Below are 14,799 nucleotides of genomic sequence, written 5' to 3'. Positions count from 1 at the left end.
TCCAAACTTGACTGGTAATGTATGTATGTATATATATACAGTGGGGAGAACAAGTATTTGATACACTGCCGATTTTGCAGGGTTTCCTACTTACAAAGCATGTAGAGGTCTGTAATTTTTATCATAGGTACACTTCAACTGTGAGAGACGGAATCTAAAACAGAAATCCAGAAAATCACATTGTATGATTTTTAAGTAATTAATTTGCATTGTATTGCATGACATAAGTATTTGATCACCTACCATCCAGTAAGAATTCCGGCTCTCACAGACCTGTTAGTTTTTCTTTAAGAAGCCCTCCTGTTCTCCACTCATTACCTGTATTAACTGCACCTGTTTGAACTCATTACCTGTATAAAAGACACCTGTCCACACACTCAAACAAACAGACTCCAACCTCTCCACAATGGCCAAGACCAGAGACCTGTGTAAGGACATCAGGGATCAAATTGTAGACCTGCACAAGGCTGGGATGGGCTACAGGACAATAGGCAAGCAGCTTGGTGAGAAGGCAACAACTGTTGGCGCAATTATTAGAAAATGGAAGAAGTTCAAGATGACGGTCAATCACCCTCGGTCTGGGGCTCCATGCAAGATCTCACCTCGTGGGGCATCAATGATCATGAGGAAGGTGAGGGATCAGCCCAGAACTACACGGCAGGACCTGGTCAATGACCTGAAGAGAGCTGGGACCACAGTCTCAAAGAAAACCATTAATAACACACTACGCCGTCATGGAATAAAATCCTGCAGCGCACGCAAGGTCCCCCTGCTCAAGCCAGCGCATGTCCAGGCCCGTCTGAAGTTTGCCAATGACCATCTGGATGATCCAGAGGAGGAATGGGAGAAGGTAATGTGGTCTGATGAGACAAAAATAGAGCTTTTTGGTCTAAACTCCACTCGCCGTGTTTGGAGGAAGAAGGATGAGTACAACCCCAAGAACACCATCCCAACCGTGAAGCATGGAGGTGGAAACATCATTCTTTGGGGATGCTTTTCTGCAAAGGGGACAGGACGACTGCACCGTATTGAGGGGAGGATGGATGGGGCCATGTATCGCGAGATCTTGGTCAACAACCTCCTTCCCTCTGTAAGAGCATTGAAGATGGGTCGTGGCTGGGTCTTCCAGCATGACAACGACCCAAAACACACAGCCAACTAAGGAGTGGCTCCGTAAGAAGCATCTCAAGGTCTTGGAGTGGCCTAGCCAGTCTCCAGACCTGAACCCAATAGAACATCTTTGGAGGGAGCTGAAAGTCCGTATTGCCCAGCGACAGCCCCGAAACCTGAAGGATCTGGAGAAGGTCTGTATGGAGGAGTGGGCCAAAATCCCTGCTGCAGTGTGTGCAAACCTGGTCAAGACCTACAGGAAACGTATGATCTCTGTACCAAATATTAAGTTCTGCTTTTCTGATGTATCAAATACTTATGTCATGCAATAAAATGCAAAATAATTACTTAAAAATCATACAATGTGATTTTCTGGATTTTTGTTTTAGATTCCGTCTCTCAGTTGAAGTGTACCTATGATAAAAATTACAGACCTTTACATGCTTTGTAAGTAGGAAAACCTGCAAAATCGGCAGTGTATCAAATACTTGTTCTCCCCACTGTATGTATGTATGTATGTATGTATGTATGTATTTATATATATATATATATATATATATATATATATTACAATTATAAAAATGTATGTCATTGACCAGAACATATTACAGTGGATTATTTCACAATCCAATAATCACAACTACACCTTCTAAAAAGCAAACAACTTTTCCCCACAATTAAAGACCACATTTTGGAATAAATCATAGTTGGCTAATAACATAATATTAGCAAACTAAAAAAGTAATTTTGGCATGCTGCGTTGTAGCGACTCTCAAACACACAAATAACCAACCCAGGATGTGTGAAGTGCATTTCACTTCAAAGGATAGAACATTCAACAAGATAACATTTTGCTGGAATAGTGCTATTCTAATAATCAAAGCAAAGGAATGTGACAGGAGTAATGATGCTGTACAGGAGGCTGTATAGAGAAGTTTTGACATTCCAATGCCGCTATCCCTGCAGTTCCAGCACACCAGTGTAACCCTTCCAGACATAACACAGACAAACCAGCTGCATGGGTCAGTGTGTCATGAAATTGAGGCCACTAATGCTGAGCCTAGTAAGTGCTGTCACAGCATTTGTGACAAGCTGACTGGGCCAATTGAAGCACTAAGAAGAATCTCAACGATAGCAACTTCTACAGGTGATAGTCTAAGGCTTAACGCTTTCAGCACAATTCAATAGACTCGTTTTCCACATCTTGAAATAGTCTAGATTCATTTTACATTCAGGCCTAGTCATGTTGAAAGGTAACACTTAGAGATTCTCCGGTTCTTTTGTATACTTTTTAACTAGTTGTTCTGAAAGTAGCGCTCACCAGCTAAAAGTGGTCCCCAGAAATTGCGTAATACTTCACATATGTGCAGATACAGTATGTGCACCACGTCATTGCTCTCTCTCGCTCGCTCTGCTGTATGTGCATCTTGCCAACTGTCACTCAAATGGCGAGGTGCTGAAGCTCATTGGCTAGAACTCGAATTGCTAGGGGGCTGGCCAAAGTGGAGGAAAATGCAGGCAAAATGGCACAGCACAGCTTCCAGAAAAACAGTCGCTTTCAAACTAGGGATTTTGTGGCTAATTGAGGTAAGACAGTATTTCTGCTAATAGATTATGCATGTATGAACTACACATTGACACATCCATCCCAAAGCGGGAGGTTTAAAATATACTTAGTAGTCGCCAAAGTTCCAGAGCATGTCTTTAACATTAAGTTGTTCTTATACATTATGCATTCTTATTGGCAGACTAAATAGCCTTGGTTTCTCAAATGACTGCCTCGCCTGGTTCACCAACTACTTCTCAGATAGAGTTCAATGTGTCAAGTCAGAGGGCCTGTTGTCTGGACCTATGGCAGTCTCTATGGGGGTTCAATTTTTGGGCCGACTCTTTTCTCTGTGTAGATCAATGATGTCGCTCTTGCTGCTGGTGACTCTCAGATCCACCTCTACGCAGACGACACCATTTTGTATACATCTGGCCCTTCATTGGACACTGTGTTAACAAACCTCCAAACGTGCTTCAATGCCATACAACACTCCTTCCGTAGCCTCCAACTGCTCTTAAAACACTAGTAAAACTAAATGCATGCTCTTCAATCGAACGCTGCTGGCACCTGCCCACCCGACTAGAATCACTACTCTCGACGGGTCTGACCTAGAGTATGTGGACAACTACAAATACCTAGGTGTCTGGTTAGACTGTAAACTCTCCTTCCAGACTCACATTAAGAATCTCCAATCCAAAGTTAAATCTAGAATCGGCTTCCTATTTCACAACAAAGCCTCCTTCACTCATGCTGCCAAACATGCCCTCGTAAAACTGACTATCCTACCGATCCTTGACTTTGGCGATGTCATTTACAAAATAGCCTCCAACACTCTACTCAGCAAATTGGATGTAGTCTATCACAGTGCCATCCGTTTTGTCTCCAAAGCCCCATATACTACCCACCACTGTGACCTGTATGCTCTTATTGGCTGGTCCTCACTACATATTCGTCGCCAAACCCACTGGCTCCAGGCCATCTATAAATCACTGCTAGGCAAATCCCCGCCTTATCTTAGCTCATTGGTCACCATAGCAACACCCACCCGTAGTATGCGCTCCAGCAGGTATATCTCACTGGTCATCCCCAAAGCCAACACCTCCTTTGGCCGCCATTCCTTCCAGTTCTCTGCTGCCAATGACTGGAACAAATTGCAAAAATCTCTGAAGCTGGAGACACTTATCTCCCTCACTAACTTTAAGCATCAGTTGTCAGAGCACCTTACCGATCACTGCACCTGTACACAGCCCATCTGAAATTAGCCCACCCAACTACCTCATCCCCATATTGTTATTTATTTTTGCTAATTTGCACCCCAGTATCTCTATTTGCACATCATCTCTTGCACATATATCATTCCAGTGTTAATACTAATTGTAATTATTTTGCACTATGGCCTATTTATTGCCTTACCTCCATAACTTGCTACATTTGCACACACTGTATATATATTTTCTGTTGTATTTTTTACTTTATGTTTTGTTTACCCCATATGTAACTCTGTGTTGTTGTTTTTATCGCACTGCTTTGCTTTATCTTGGCCAGGTCGCAGTTGTAAATGAGAACTTGTTCTCAACTGGCTTACCTGGTTAAATAAAGGTGAAATAAAAATAAATAAATAAAATACCTGAGAAGTTACACTGTACTACTGTAACAACATTATGGTAACATATTAGCCTCTTTTAGTAAGGAAATATATTATTAGTTAAATTGTTAAATCTAGGCTATGTGACATCAGGTCTGTGCAAATACGTCCATAGTAAAGCAGTAAACTTTCAGGCTTAGTTTAGCCTACATTGGGGGTTTTTGCCTTGAGAGAGTACAACCAAATACAAAAGCGATGGTGAACATTTCCAGCAAATAATCCATCTGCAAAAGGCTGCCTGACTAATGTGACAGAGACTAAAGGAAAGAGACTAAAAGAAATAAGAGGTGACAAGATGCTACACATGCATTCATGTTACTAACACGGAAGTACTAGAAAGCTTTTTGTCTTTCAGTTTTAAACAAGTGTTGGCAAAATGTTTAACTGTCACTATCCTTTATAATTTCATAGGTTCGCAACCATGATATCCCTCAATGGCTTCCTTTGCAAGAGGTGCCATCCCACCGTCTCAACACTTTATACTACCACACTGCCTACTGACAGTGGGTAGGCCTATGCCCTGACAGTTGAAAAAAAATGTTAAGACAGCATAATTGTTGTCATTTAACCTTTCGCTGCAACCTGGACTAAGGTAGACATAACATAGTACATGTAAATCTGTCGCCCACCATTTAGTGTACATTGCCTTGCAAAAGTATTCATCCCCCTTGGCGTTTTTCCTATTTTGTTGCATTACAACCTGTAATTGAAATAGATTTTTATTTGGATTTCATGTGATGGACATACACAAAATAGTCAAAATTGGTGAAGTGAAATGAAAAAAATAACTTATTTCTAAAAATTCTAAAAAATAAATAACGGAAAAGTTGTGCGTGCATATGTATTCACCCCCTTTGTTATGAAGACCCTAAATAAGATCTGGTGCAACCAATTACCTTCAGAAGTCACATAATTAGTTAAATAAAGTCCCCCTGTGTGCAATCTAAGTGTCACATGATCTGTCACATGATCTCAGTATATATACACCTGTTCTGAAAGGCCCCAGAGTCTGCAACACCACTAAGCAAGGGGCACCATGAAGACCAAGGAGCTCTCCAAACAGGTCAGGGACAAAGTTGTGGAGAAGTACAGATCAGGGTTGGGTTATAAAAAAATATCTGTAACTTTGAACATCCCACAGAGCACCATTAAATCCATTATTTAAAAATGGAAAGAATATGGCACCACAACAAACCTGCCAAAACTCACAGACCAGGCAAGGAGGGCATTAATCAGAGAGGCAACAAAGAGACCAAAGATAACCCTGAAGGAGCTGCAAAGCTCCACAGCGGAGATTGGAGTATCTGTCCATAGGACCACTTTAAGCCGTACACTCCACAGAGCTGGGCTTTACGGAAGAGTGGCCAGAAAAAAGCCATAGCTTAAAGAAAAAAATAAGCAAACACATTTGGTGTTCGCCAAAAGGCATGTGGGAGACTCACCAAACATATGGAAGAAGGTACTCTGGTCAGATGAGACTAAAACTGAGCTTTTTGGCCATTAAGGAAAACGCTATGTCTGGCACAAACCCAACACCTCTCATCACCACGAGAACACCACCCCCACAGTGAAGCATGGTGGTGGCAGCATCATGCTGTGGGGATGCTCTCTCCTCTCCCAGATGTTTAGTTCATTTCATTCCGATCTCCTCTGCATTATTGTAGCCATTTGCTACAGCCTGTCAACTATGCCTCTGCCTATCCCTGTTCTCTCCTCTCTGCACAGGCTACACAAACGCCTCACACCGCGTGGCTGCTGCCTCTCTAACCTGGTGGTCCCTGCACGCACCCCACACCTGGAGTTCCAGGTCTCAGGCAGCCTCTGGAACTGCCGTTCTGCTGCCAACAAAGCTGACTTCATCCCAGCCTATGCTAACCTCCAGTCCCTCGACTTCCTGGCGCTGACGGAAACATGGATTACCACTGAAAACACTGCTACTCCTACTGCTCTCTCCTCGTCTGACCATGTGTTCTCGCATACCCCGAGAGCATCTGGTCAGAGGGGTGGTGGCACAGGAATCCTCATCTCTCCCAAGTGGACATTCTCAATTTTTCCCCTAACCCACCTGTCTATCTCCTCATTTGAATTCCATGCTGTCACAGTCACTAGCCCATTTAAGCTTAATATCCTTGTCATCTATCGCCCTCCAGGTTCCCTTGGAGAGTTCATCAATGAGCTTGACGCCTTGATAAGTTCCTTTCCTGAGGATGGCTCACCCCTCACAGTTTTGGGGGATTTCAACCTCCCTATGTCCACATTTGACTCATTTCTCTCTGCCTCCTTCTTTCCACTCCTCTCCTCTTTTGACCTCACCCTCTCACCGTCCCCCTACTCACAAGGCAGGCAATACGCTTGACCTCATCTTTACTAGATGCTGCTCTTCTACTAATCTCACTGCAACTCCCCTCCATGTCTCCGACCACTACTTTGTTTCCTTTTCTCTCTCGCTCTCCTCCAACACTACTCACTCTGCCCCTACACAGATGGTAATGCGCCGCCGCAACCTTCGCTCTCTCTCTCCCACTACTCTCTCCTCTTCCATCCTATCATCTCTTCCCTCTGCTCAATCCTTCTCCCTCCAATCTCCTGATTCTGCCTCCTCAACCCTCCTCTCCTCCCTTTCTGCATCCTTTGACTCTCTGTGTCCCCTATCCTCCCGGCCGGCTCGGTCCTCCCCTCCAGCTCCGTGGCTTGATGACTCATTGCGAGCTCACAGAACAGAGCTCCGGGCAGCGGAGCGGAAATGGAAGAAAACTAAACTCCCTGCCGACCTGGCATCTTTATACTCCCTCCTCTCTACATTTTCTTCATCTGTTTCTGCTGCTAAGGCCACTTTCTACCACTCTAAATTCCAAGCATCTGCCTCTAACCCTAGGAAGCTCTTTGCCACATTTTCCTCCCTCCTGAATCCCCCCCCCCCTCCTCTCCTCTCTCTCTGTGGATGACTTCGTCAACCACTTTGAAAAGAAGGTTGACGACATCCGATCCTCGTTTGTTAAGTCTAATGACACTGCTGGTCCTACTCACACTGCCCTACCCTATGCTTTGACTTCTTTCTCCCCTCTCTCTCCAGATAAAATCCTGCGACTTGTGACTGCAGGCCGCCCAACAACCTGCCCGCTTGACCCCATCCCCTCCTCTCTTCTCCAGACCATCTCCGGTGACCTTCTCCCCTACCTCACCTCGCTGATCAACTCATCCTTGACCGCTGGCCATGTCCCTTCCGTCTTCAAGAGAGCGAGAGTTGCTCCCCTTCTCAAAAAACCAACACTCGATCCCACTGATGTCAACAACTACAGACCAGTATCCCTTCTTTCTTTTCTTTCCAAAACTATTGAGCGTGCCGTCTTTAGCCAACTCTCTTGCTATCTCTCTCAGAATGACCTTCTTGATCCAAACCAGTCAGGTTTCAGGACTGGTCATTCAACTGAGACTGCTCTTCTCTGTGTCACGGAGGCTCTCCGCACTGCTAAAGCTAACTCTCTCTCCTCTGCTCTTGTCCTTCTAGACCTGTCTGCTGCCTTTGATACTGTGAACCATCAGATCCTCCTCTCCACCCCTCTCCGAGCTGGGCATCTCCGGCGCGGCTCACTCCTGGATTGCGTCCTACCTGACCGGTCGCTCCTACCAAGTGGCGTGGCGAGAAGCTGTCTCCGCACCACGTGCTCTCACCACTGGTGTCCCCCAGGGCTCAGTTCTAGGCCCTCTCCTTTTCTCCCTATACACCAAGTCACTTGGCTCTGTCATATCCTCACATGGCCTCTCCTATCATTGCTACGCTGACGATACACAACTAATCTTCTCCTTTCCCCTTCTGATAACCAGGTGGCGAATCGCATCTCTGCATGACTGGCAGACATATCAGTATGGATGACGGATCACCACCTCAAGCTGAACCCCTGGCAAGACGGAGCTGCTCTTCCTCCCGGGGAAGGACTGCCCGTTCCATGATCTCGCCATCACGGTTGACAACTCCGTTGTGTCCTCCTCCCAGAGTGCGAAGAGCCTTGGCGTGACCCTGGACAACACCCTGTCGTTCTCCGCTAACATCAAGGCGGTGACCCGCTCCTGCAGGTTCATGCTCTACAACATTCGGAGAGTACGACCCTGCCTTACACAGGAAGCGGCACAGGTCCTAATCCAGGCACTTGTCATCTCCCGTCTGGATTACTGCAACTCGCTGTTGGCTGGCCTCCCTGCCTGTGCCATTAAACCCCTACAACTCATCCAGAACGCCGCAGCCCGTCTGGTGTTCAACCTTCCCAAGTTCTCTCACGTCACCCCCCTCCTCCGCACACTCCACTGGCTTCCAGTTGAAGCTCGCATCCGTTACAAGACCATGATGCTTGCCTATGGAGCAGTGAGGGGAACGGCACCTCTGTACCTTCGGGGCTCTGATCAGTCCCTACACCCAAACGAGGGCATTGCGTTCATCCACCTCTGGCCTGCTGGCTCCCCTTCCTCTGCGGAAGCATAGTTCCCGCTCAGCCCAGTCAAAACTGTTCGCTGCTCTGGCACCCCAATGGTGGAACAAGCTCCCTCACGACGCCAGGACAGCGGAGTCACTCACCACCTTCCGGAGACATTTGAAACCCCACCTCTTTAAGGAATACCTGGAATAGGATAAAGTAATCCTTCTACCCCCCCCCACCCCCAAAAAAAAAATTGTAAAGTGGTTATCCCACTGGCTATAGGGTGAATGCACCAATTTGTGAGTCGCTCTGGATAAGAGCGTCTGCTAAATGACGTAAATGTGCCCTTGAGCAAGGCACTTAACCCTAATTGCTCCTGTAAGTCGCTCGGGATAAGAGCGTCTGCTAAATGACTTAAATGTAAATGTAATGTTTTTCATCGGCAGGGACTGGGAAACTGGTCAGAATTGAAGGAATGATGGATGGCGCTAAATACAGGGAAGTTCTTGAGGGAAACCTGTTTCAGTCTTCCAGAGATTTGAGACTGGGACGGAGGTTCACCTTCCAGCAGGACAATGACCCTAAGCATACTGCTAAAGCAACACTTGAGTGTTTTAAGGGGAAACATTTAAATGCATTGGAATGGCCTAGTCAAAGCCCAGACCTCAATCCAATTGAGAATCTGTGGTATGACTTAAAGATTGCTGTACACCAGTGGAACCCATCCAACTTGAAGGAGCTGGAGCAGTTTTGCCTTGAAGAATGGGCAAAAATCCCAGTGGCTAGATGTGCCAATCTTATAGAGACATACCCCAATAGACTTGCAGCTGTAATTGCTGCAAAAGGTGGCTCTACAAAGTATAGACTTGGGGGGGGGAATAGTTATGCACGCTCAAGTTCTGTTTTTTTGTCTTATTTCTTGTTTGTTTCACAATAAAAAATATTTTGCATCTTCAAAGTGGTAGGCATGTTGTGTAAATCAAATGATACAAACCCCCAAAAAATCCATTTTAATTCCAGGTTGTAAGGCAAAAAGATAGGAAAAATGCCAAGGGGGTTGATTACTTTCGCAAGCCACTGTATGTTAAGTTTCAGTTGGTACATTAATTTGTGGATGTCCATCATCCATTTCGTATGATATGTTACAAATTACAATTCATAGGATATGTTACAAATTGCAATTTCTACAATATGTTACGAATTTACAATACGTATGATATGTTACGTATTCCAATTTGTTGTGGATAACGTTAGCTAGGTGTCTAACGTTAGCTAAACTAGGGGTTAGGGGTAAAGGTTAGGGTCACTAACTGTAAGTCTCTCTGGATAAGAGCGTCTGCTAAATGACTAAAATTTAAATGTTAAGGTTAGGAGTTAAGGTTAGCTAACATGCTAAGTAGTTGCAAAGTAGCTAAAATGTAGCAAGTAGTTGCAAAGTTGCTAATTTGCTAAAATGCTAAAGTTGTCCATTATGTGATTTTAACAGACAACCTTTGGGTTGTTGTACACGCGTTTTACGCCCACCCATCCTCCCTGACCAAACTCAGTCCTTTCGTTTTTGGCTTAAGTAAACTTCTGTTTTATGTAACCATACCATATCATACTCATTTCAGTTTCACAGATGTACATGTATGTCTAGTCTGAGGCCAGGCTGTTTAATAACGTGGTGGCCCAATTTCAACCCCCCAAAAATTCTAAAGGGTTGCATTGGGCTAGAAGGCCTAAGCAGAGCGTTACATTTAGCCAAATAGAAGGCTCTATGGCTATGCATTTTCACCAATTTGGAGTCCAAATGTGTATCTTACAGATCTTGGGAACTATTAAAATAGAAGTGGGGCTGTTGGGGGCCACTTCCCTTGTCCTTAAATCAGCTTGAAATGTTGATGATACACATCTCTGACCATCTCTTGGTAGGCCTACTGACTTGCATAGACCTAAATAAATATAAATGGTAGTCTCAGCGCAAGTTTTACCTGATTTTGTAATTTGGCAAGGTGTGTTTCTTCTTGATGATTCTTTTCAACTGATTGACAATGATTGAGGTGAGCTGGGTCAAGGGCCTTCCCTCGAACTGTGACTTCACCTCGAAGTCTATCAATGGGTCCTCAAGGAACGCGAAGGACCAGTGCGTAAAAGGCATGCGAGTGAACTGCAGCTTCAGTCTTCCAACCACACGCGTCATTTTTACGAACAGGTATGCTGACTTCCCAAAAACAAGGTCTACATCAATTGCTAGATGGAATCCGCCATTATATTCAAGGTCCACCTCGAAATTGAGTTCCTCGGGCATGCCGTCTTCATTTAAACTCACTGGCTTCATAAGTCTAGCCGTTTTAAACACGGGCAAAGAATTACCCAGGGAGATATCCCTGAGACTGAGTCCCTCCAACAGCCGACCTGCTGTCTTGGTTTGTAATAGCTCCTCGAACTCCACCTTGAACTTTTTGGTCAGCCAGTGTCTAACGACGGGAGTGTCGCGGAGTTCTCTGAATAGGAACAAAAAGATAGCATTTAGAAAATTGCACGTCTCCGGTTTGGAGGTGTGGAGGGGCTCACTTTGACAAGGCGGTGGCGGTTGTTGTTTAGGGCTACTACTGGTGGCAGCCGCTTCCTGATTCCTGGGAGAGATGGCCTCTTGCTGTTTGGGTGCAGCAGATGATGTGTTGTCTTGTTGCTGCTGGCCTGATTCGGCATGTTGGTTATTAAAGTAATCCTTCAATGCGGGATCAGGCACTGCTTTGACATATTGCACTGTCCTGGCTATAGGCTCGGGGCTTCTCCGGTAAAGCAGTAAGAACTGTAATACCAATGTAATGAGTGCTCCAGATAATGCGGAAATGACTATCAAGTAAATCATTTCGAGCAGTGTCCCTCTTCCCGTTTCCGCGTTAAAATGTTTTCATATTCCGACGTTTAACCGTATTAACAATGCAAGTTCCACCTTGTCGCTCACAAAGCTGCCATATCATCTGCCTCTTTCCTGATCAGCGGCTCGTCAGCAACACTAAAAAATGTACTTCCGGGCCACGAAATTTCGGAAACGTTCCAAATTAAAGTCCCCACGTAATAGTAGAAAAGCATCATTAACCTGTATTTATTCATGATGTACGATAAATAATTGTCTAAACATTAACAATGATTCATATTTGTACATATTTAAGTGACATTTGCATCAAAGCTGGGTTTTATATCGTACAAATATAGCACTGTATAGGAAAAACGGTTATTCATCAGGAAAATTTGATTATTGTCAGGAAATAGAGACTGTGGAGCATGTATTGCTACAGTGTGGGCAGTATCAGACAGAAAGAGAGAGGATATTTTTTAAATTTAATTTTTTTTAATTTTTATTTAACCTTTATTTAACCAGGTAAGCCAGTTGAGAACAAGTTCTCATTTACAACTGCGACCTGGCCAAGATAACGCAAAGCAGTGCGATAAAAACAACAACACAGAGTTACATATGGGGTAAACAAAACATAAAGTCAAAAATACAACAGAAAATATATATACAGTGTGTGCGAATGTAGTAAATTATGGAGGTAAGGCAATAAATAGGCCATAGTGCAAAATAGTTACAATTTCATATTAACACTGGAATGATAGATGTGCAAAAGATGATGTGCAAATAGAGATACTGGGGTGCAAATTAGCAAAATAAATAACAATATGGGGATGAGGTAGTTGCATGGGCTAATTACAGATGGGCTGTGTACAGGTGCTGTGATCGGTAAGCTGCTCTGACAACTGATGCCTAAAGTTAGTGAGGGAGATAAGAGCCTCCAGCTTCAGAGATTTTTGCAGTTCGTTCCAGTCATTGGCAGCAGAGAACTGGAAGGAAGGATGATATTAAGTATGAGGGAGAAGGGGATACAGGAAATTAGTTTAAAGAGTAAATTGAGTAGAACGTCATTAGATATAGTATCACATATTTTGTTGTATTTTTTAAGAGAAACTGGGTTGGCAGGTAGGATTTAGTTTATCCGTCTCTGGCCCACACTCCAGAACGGTAGGTGGCGGTAATGCACCATAACGTTGGATGCCAGCCGCTGATAAACCCCACTGAAGAAGAAGAAGAAGAAGAAAAACGGTTCTTTGTGCCAATGTAGAAGTGGGGTGGGGAGTACTCAGTAGCGTCTGTAGAATCTATATATGGTGTCATTTCATGGGGCTCTGAATAATACGTGTGTTGCTGGACTTTTACTCTGCCCATTATATTGGCCATAACGCAAATCACGGTATATGTATTACATGCTGGACCCTGGTTTTATGGACACAAAATCGATAGTTTTTCCTGTACAGTGCTATATTTGTACAGTCTATTATTACTGTGTATTTTATTGTATTGCATTGGGGGCTATGGAGTGGGCAGAGTGAAAAGCCAGCAGCAGGCCATGCGACACAGTCCCCCTTAAAAATGAAACAAATTTGGTTAGTAGAGACCCTACTGAGTATTTCCCACCCCACTTTAGCAGAGACAGGTAACATTGTTTTCTCTCTACAACAGTATTCATGGTTGCCAAGGGAAGCCAGACTTTCCCCCCAAAAAGTTATATTTTGTCTCTCTGTGTTTCATAATTTTTCTTCAATTCGCAAAAGGCTGAATGTATCTCACCGGAGAAAGCATCAGAGCGAGCGAAACAGCGCCCCTCTGTCTCTGTATGTGTATCCCATCTATCTGATGTTGTCTGGTCAAAAAGAGTATGTATGATATTGTAGCCGCCGCAGCGTTGAATGCAAGGGAAGACAGCAAGCATTTGGCCTCCCATGATTAAAAAAATTATACACCAATAGCCATTCAGTACTGAGATAAATTGAATGAACTCAACTGTGAATGGTCCTGGCGCACCAAAAGAAAGTGTCAAGGGAAGCCAGTTTGGATTTTGGCTTCACACCAATTACATTTACATTTACATGTACGTCATTTAGCAGATGCTCTTATCCAGAGCGACGTACAAATTGGTGCATTCACCTTATAGCCAGTGGGATAACCACTTTACAATATGTTTTATTTATTTTTATTTTATTTTTTCCTTTCTTTGGGGTGGGGTAAGGGGGGGTAGAAGGATTACTTTATCCTATCCCAGGTATTCCTTAAAGAGGTGGGGTTTCAAGTGTCTCCGGAAGGTGGTGAGTGACTCCGCTGTTCTGGCGTCATGAGGGAGCTTGTTCCACCATTGGGGTGCCAGAGCAGCGAACAGTTTTGACTGGGCTGAGCGGGAACTGTGCTTCCGCAGAGGTAGGGGGGCCAGCAGGCCAGAGGTGGATGAACGCAATGCCCTCTTTGGGTGTAGGGACTGATCAGAGCCTGAAGGTACGGAGGTGCCGTTCCCCTCACAGCTCCGTAGGCAAGCACCATGGTCTTGTAGCAGATGCGAGCTTCAACTGGAAGCCAGTGGAGTGTGCGGAGGAGCGGGGTGACGTGAGAGAACTTGGGAAGGTTGAACACCAGACGGGCTGCGGCATTCTGGATGAGTTGTAGGGGTTTAATGGCACAGGCAGGGAGCCCAGCCAGCAGCGAGTTGCAGTAATCCAGACGGGAGATGACAAGTGCCTGGATTAGGACCTGTGCCGCTTCCTGTGTAAGGCAGGGTCGTACTCTCCGAATGTTGTAGAGCATGAACCTACAGGATCAGGTCACCGCCTTGATGTTAGCGGAGAACGACAGGGTGTTGTCCAGGGTCACGCCAAGGCTCTTCGCACTCTGGGAGGAGGACACAACAGAGTTGTCAACCGTGATGGCTAGATCATGGAACGGACAGTCCTTCCCCGGGAGGAAGAGCAGCTCCGTCTTGCCGAGGTTCAGCTTGAGGTGGTGATCCGTCATCCACACTGATATGTCTGCCAGACATGCAGAGATGCGATTTGCCACCTGGTTATCAGAAGGGGGAAAGGAGAAGATTAGTTGTGTGTTGTCTGCGTAGCAATGATAGGAGAGGCCATGTGAGGATATGACAGAGCCAAGTGACTTGGTGTATAGCGAGAATAGGAGAGGGCCTAGAACTGAGCCCTGGGGGACACCAGTGGTGAGAGCACGTGGTGCGGAGACAGATTCTCGCCACGCTACTTGGTAGGAGTGACCG

The 14,799-nt window shown here is 44.9% G+C and overlaps 1 protein-coding gene across 1 annotated transcript in view; it reads right to left on the bottom strand.

Annotated features, from left to right (window-relative positions):
• Positions 1–11,690, bottom strand: part of pdzd8 (PDZ domain containing 8) — an 80,931-nt gene extending 69,241 nt beyond the window's left edge. The window contains exon 1 of the mRNA XM_045211604.1: positions 10,690–11,690. Coding sequence (XP_045067539.1) covers positions 10,690–11,573 — 884 coding nt within the window. The 5' untranslated portion in view covers positions 11,574–11,690. The remainder of the gene's footprint in view (positions 1–10,689) is intronic.
• Positions 11,691–14,799: the final 3,109 nt, after the last annotated feature.

The sequence above is a fragment of the Coregonus clupeaformis genome, chromosome 37, assembly GCF_020615455.1.
Source record: "Coregonus clupeaformis isolate EN_2021a chromosome 37, ASM2061545v1, whole genome shotgun sequence".
Classification (NCBI taxonomy): domain Eukaryota; kingdom Metazoa; phylum Chordata; class Actinopteri; order Salmoniformes; family Salmonidae; genus Coregonus; species Coregonus clupeaformis.
The sequence above is the reverse complement of the archived record's forward strand: the minus strand, read 5'-3'. Positions and strand labels throughout refer to the sequence as shown.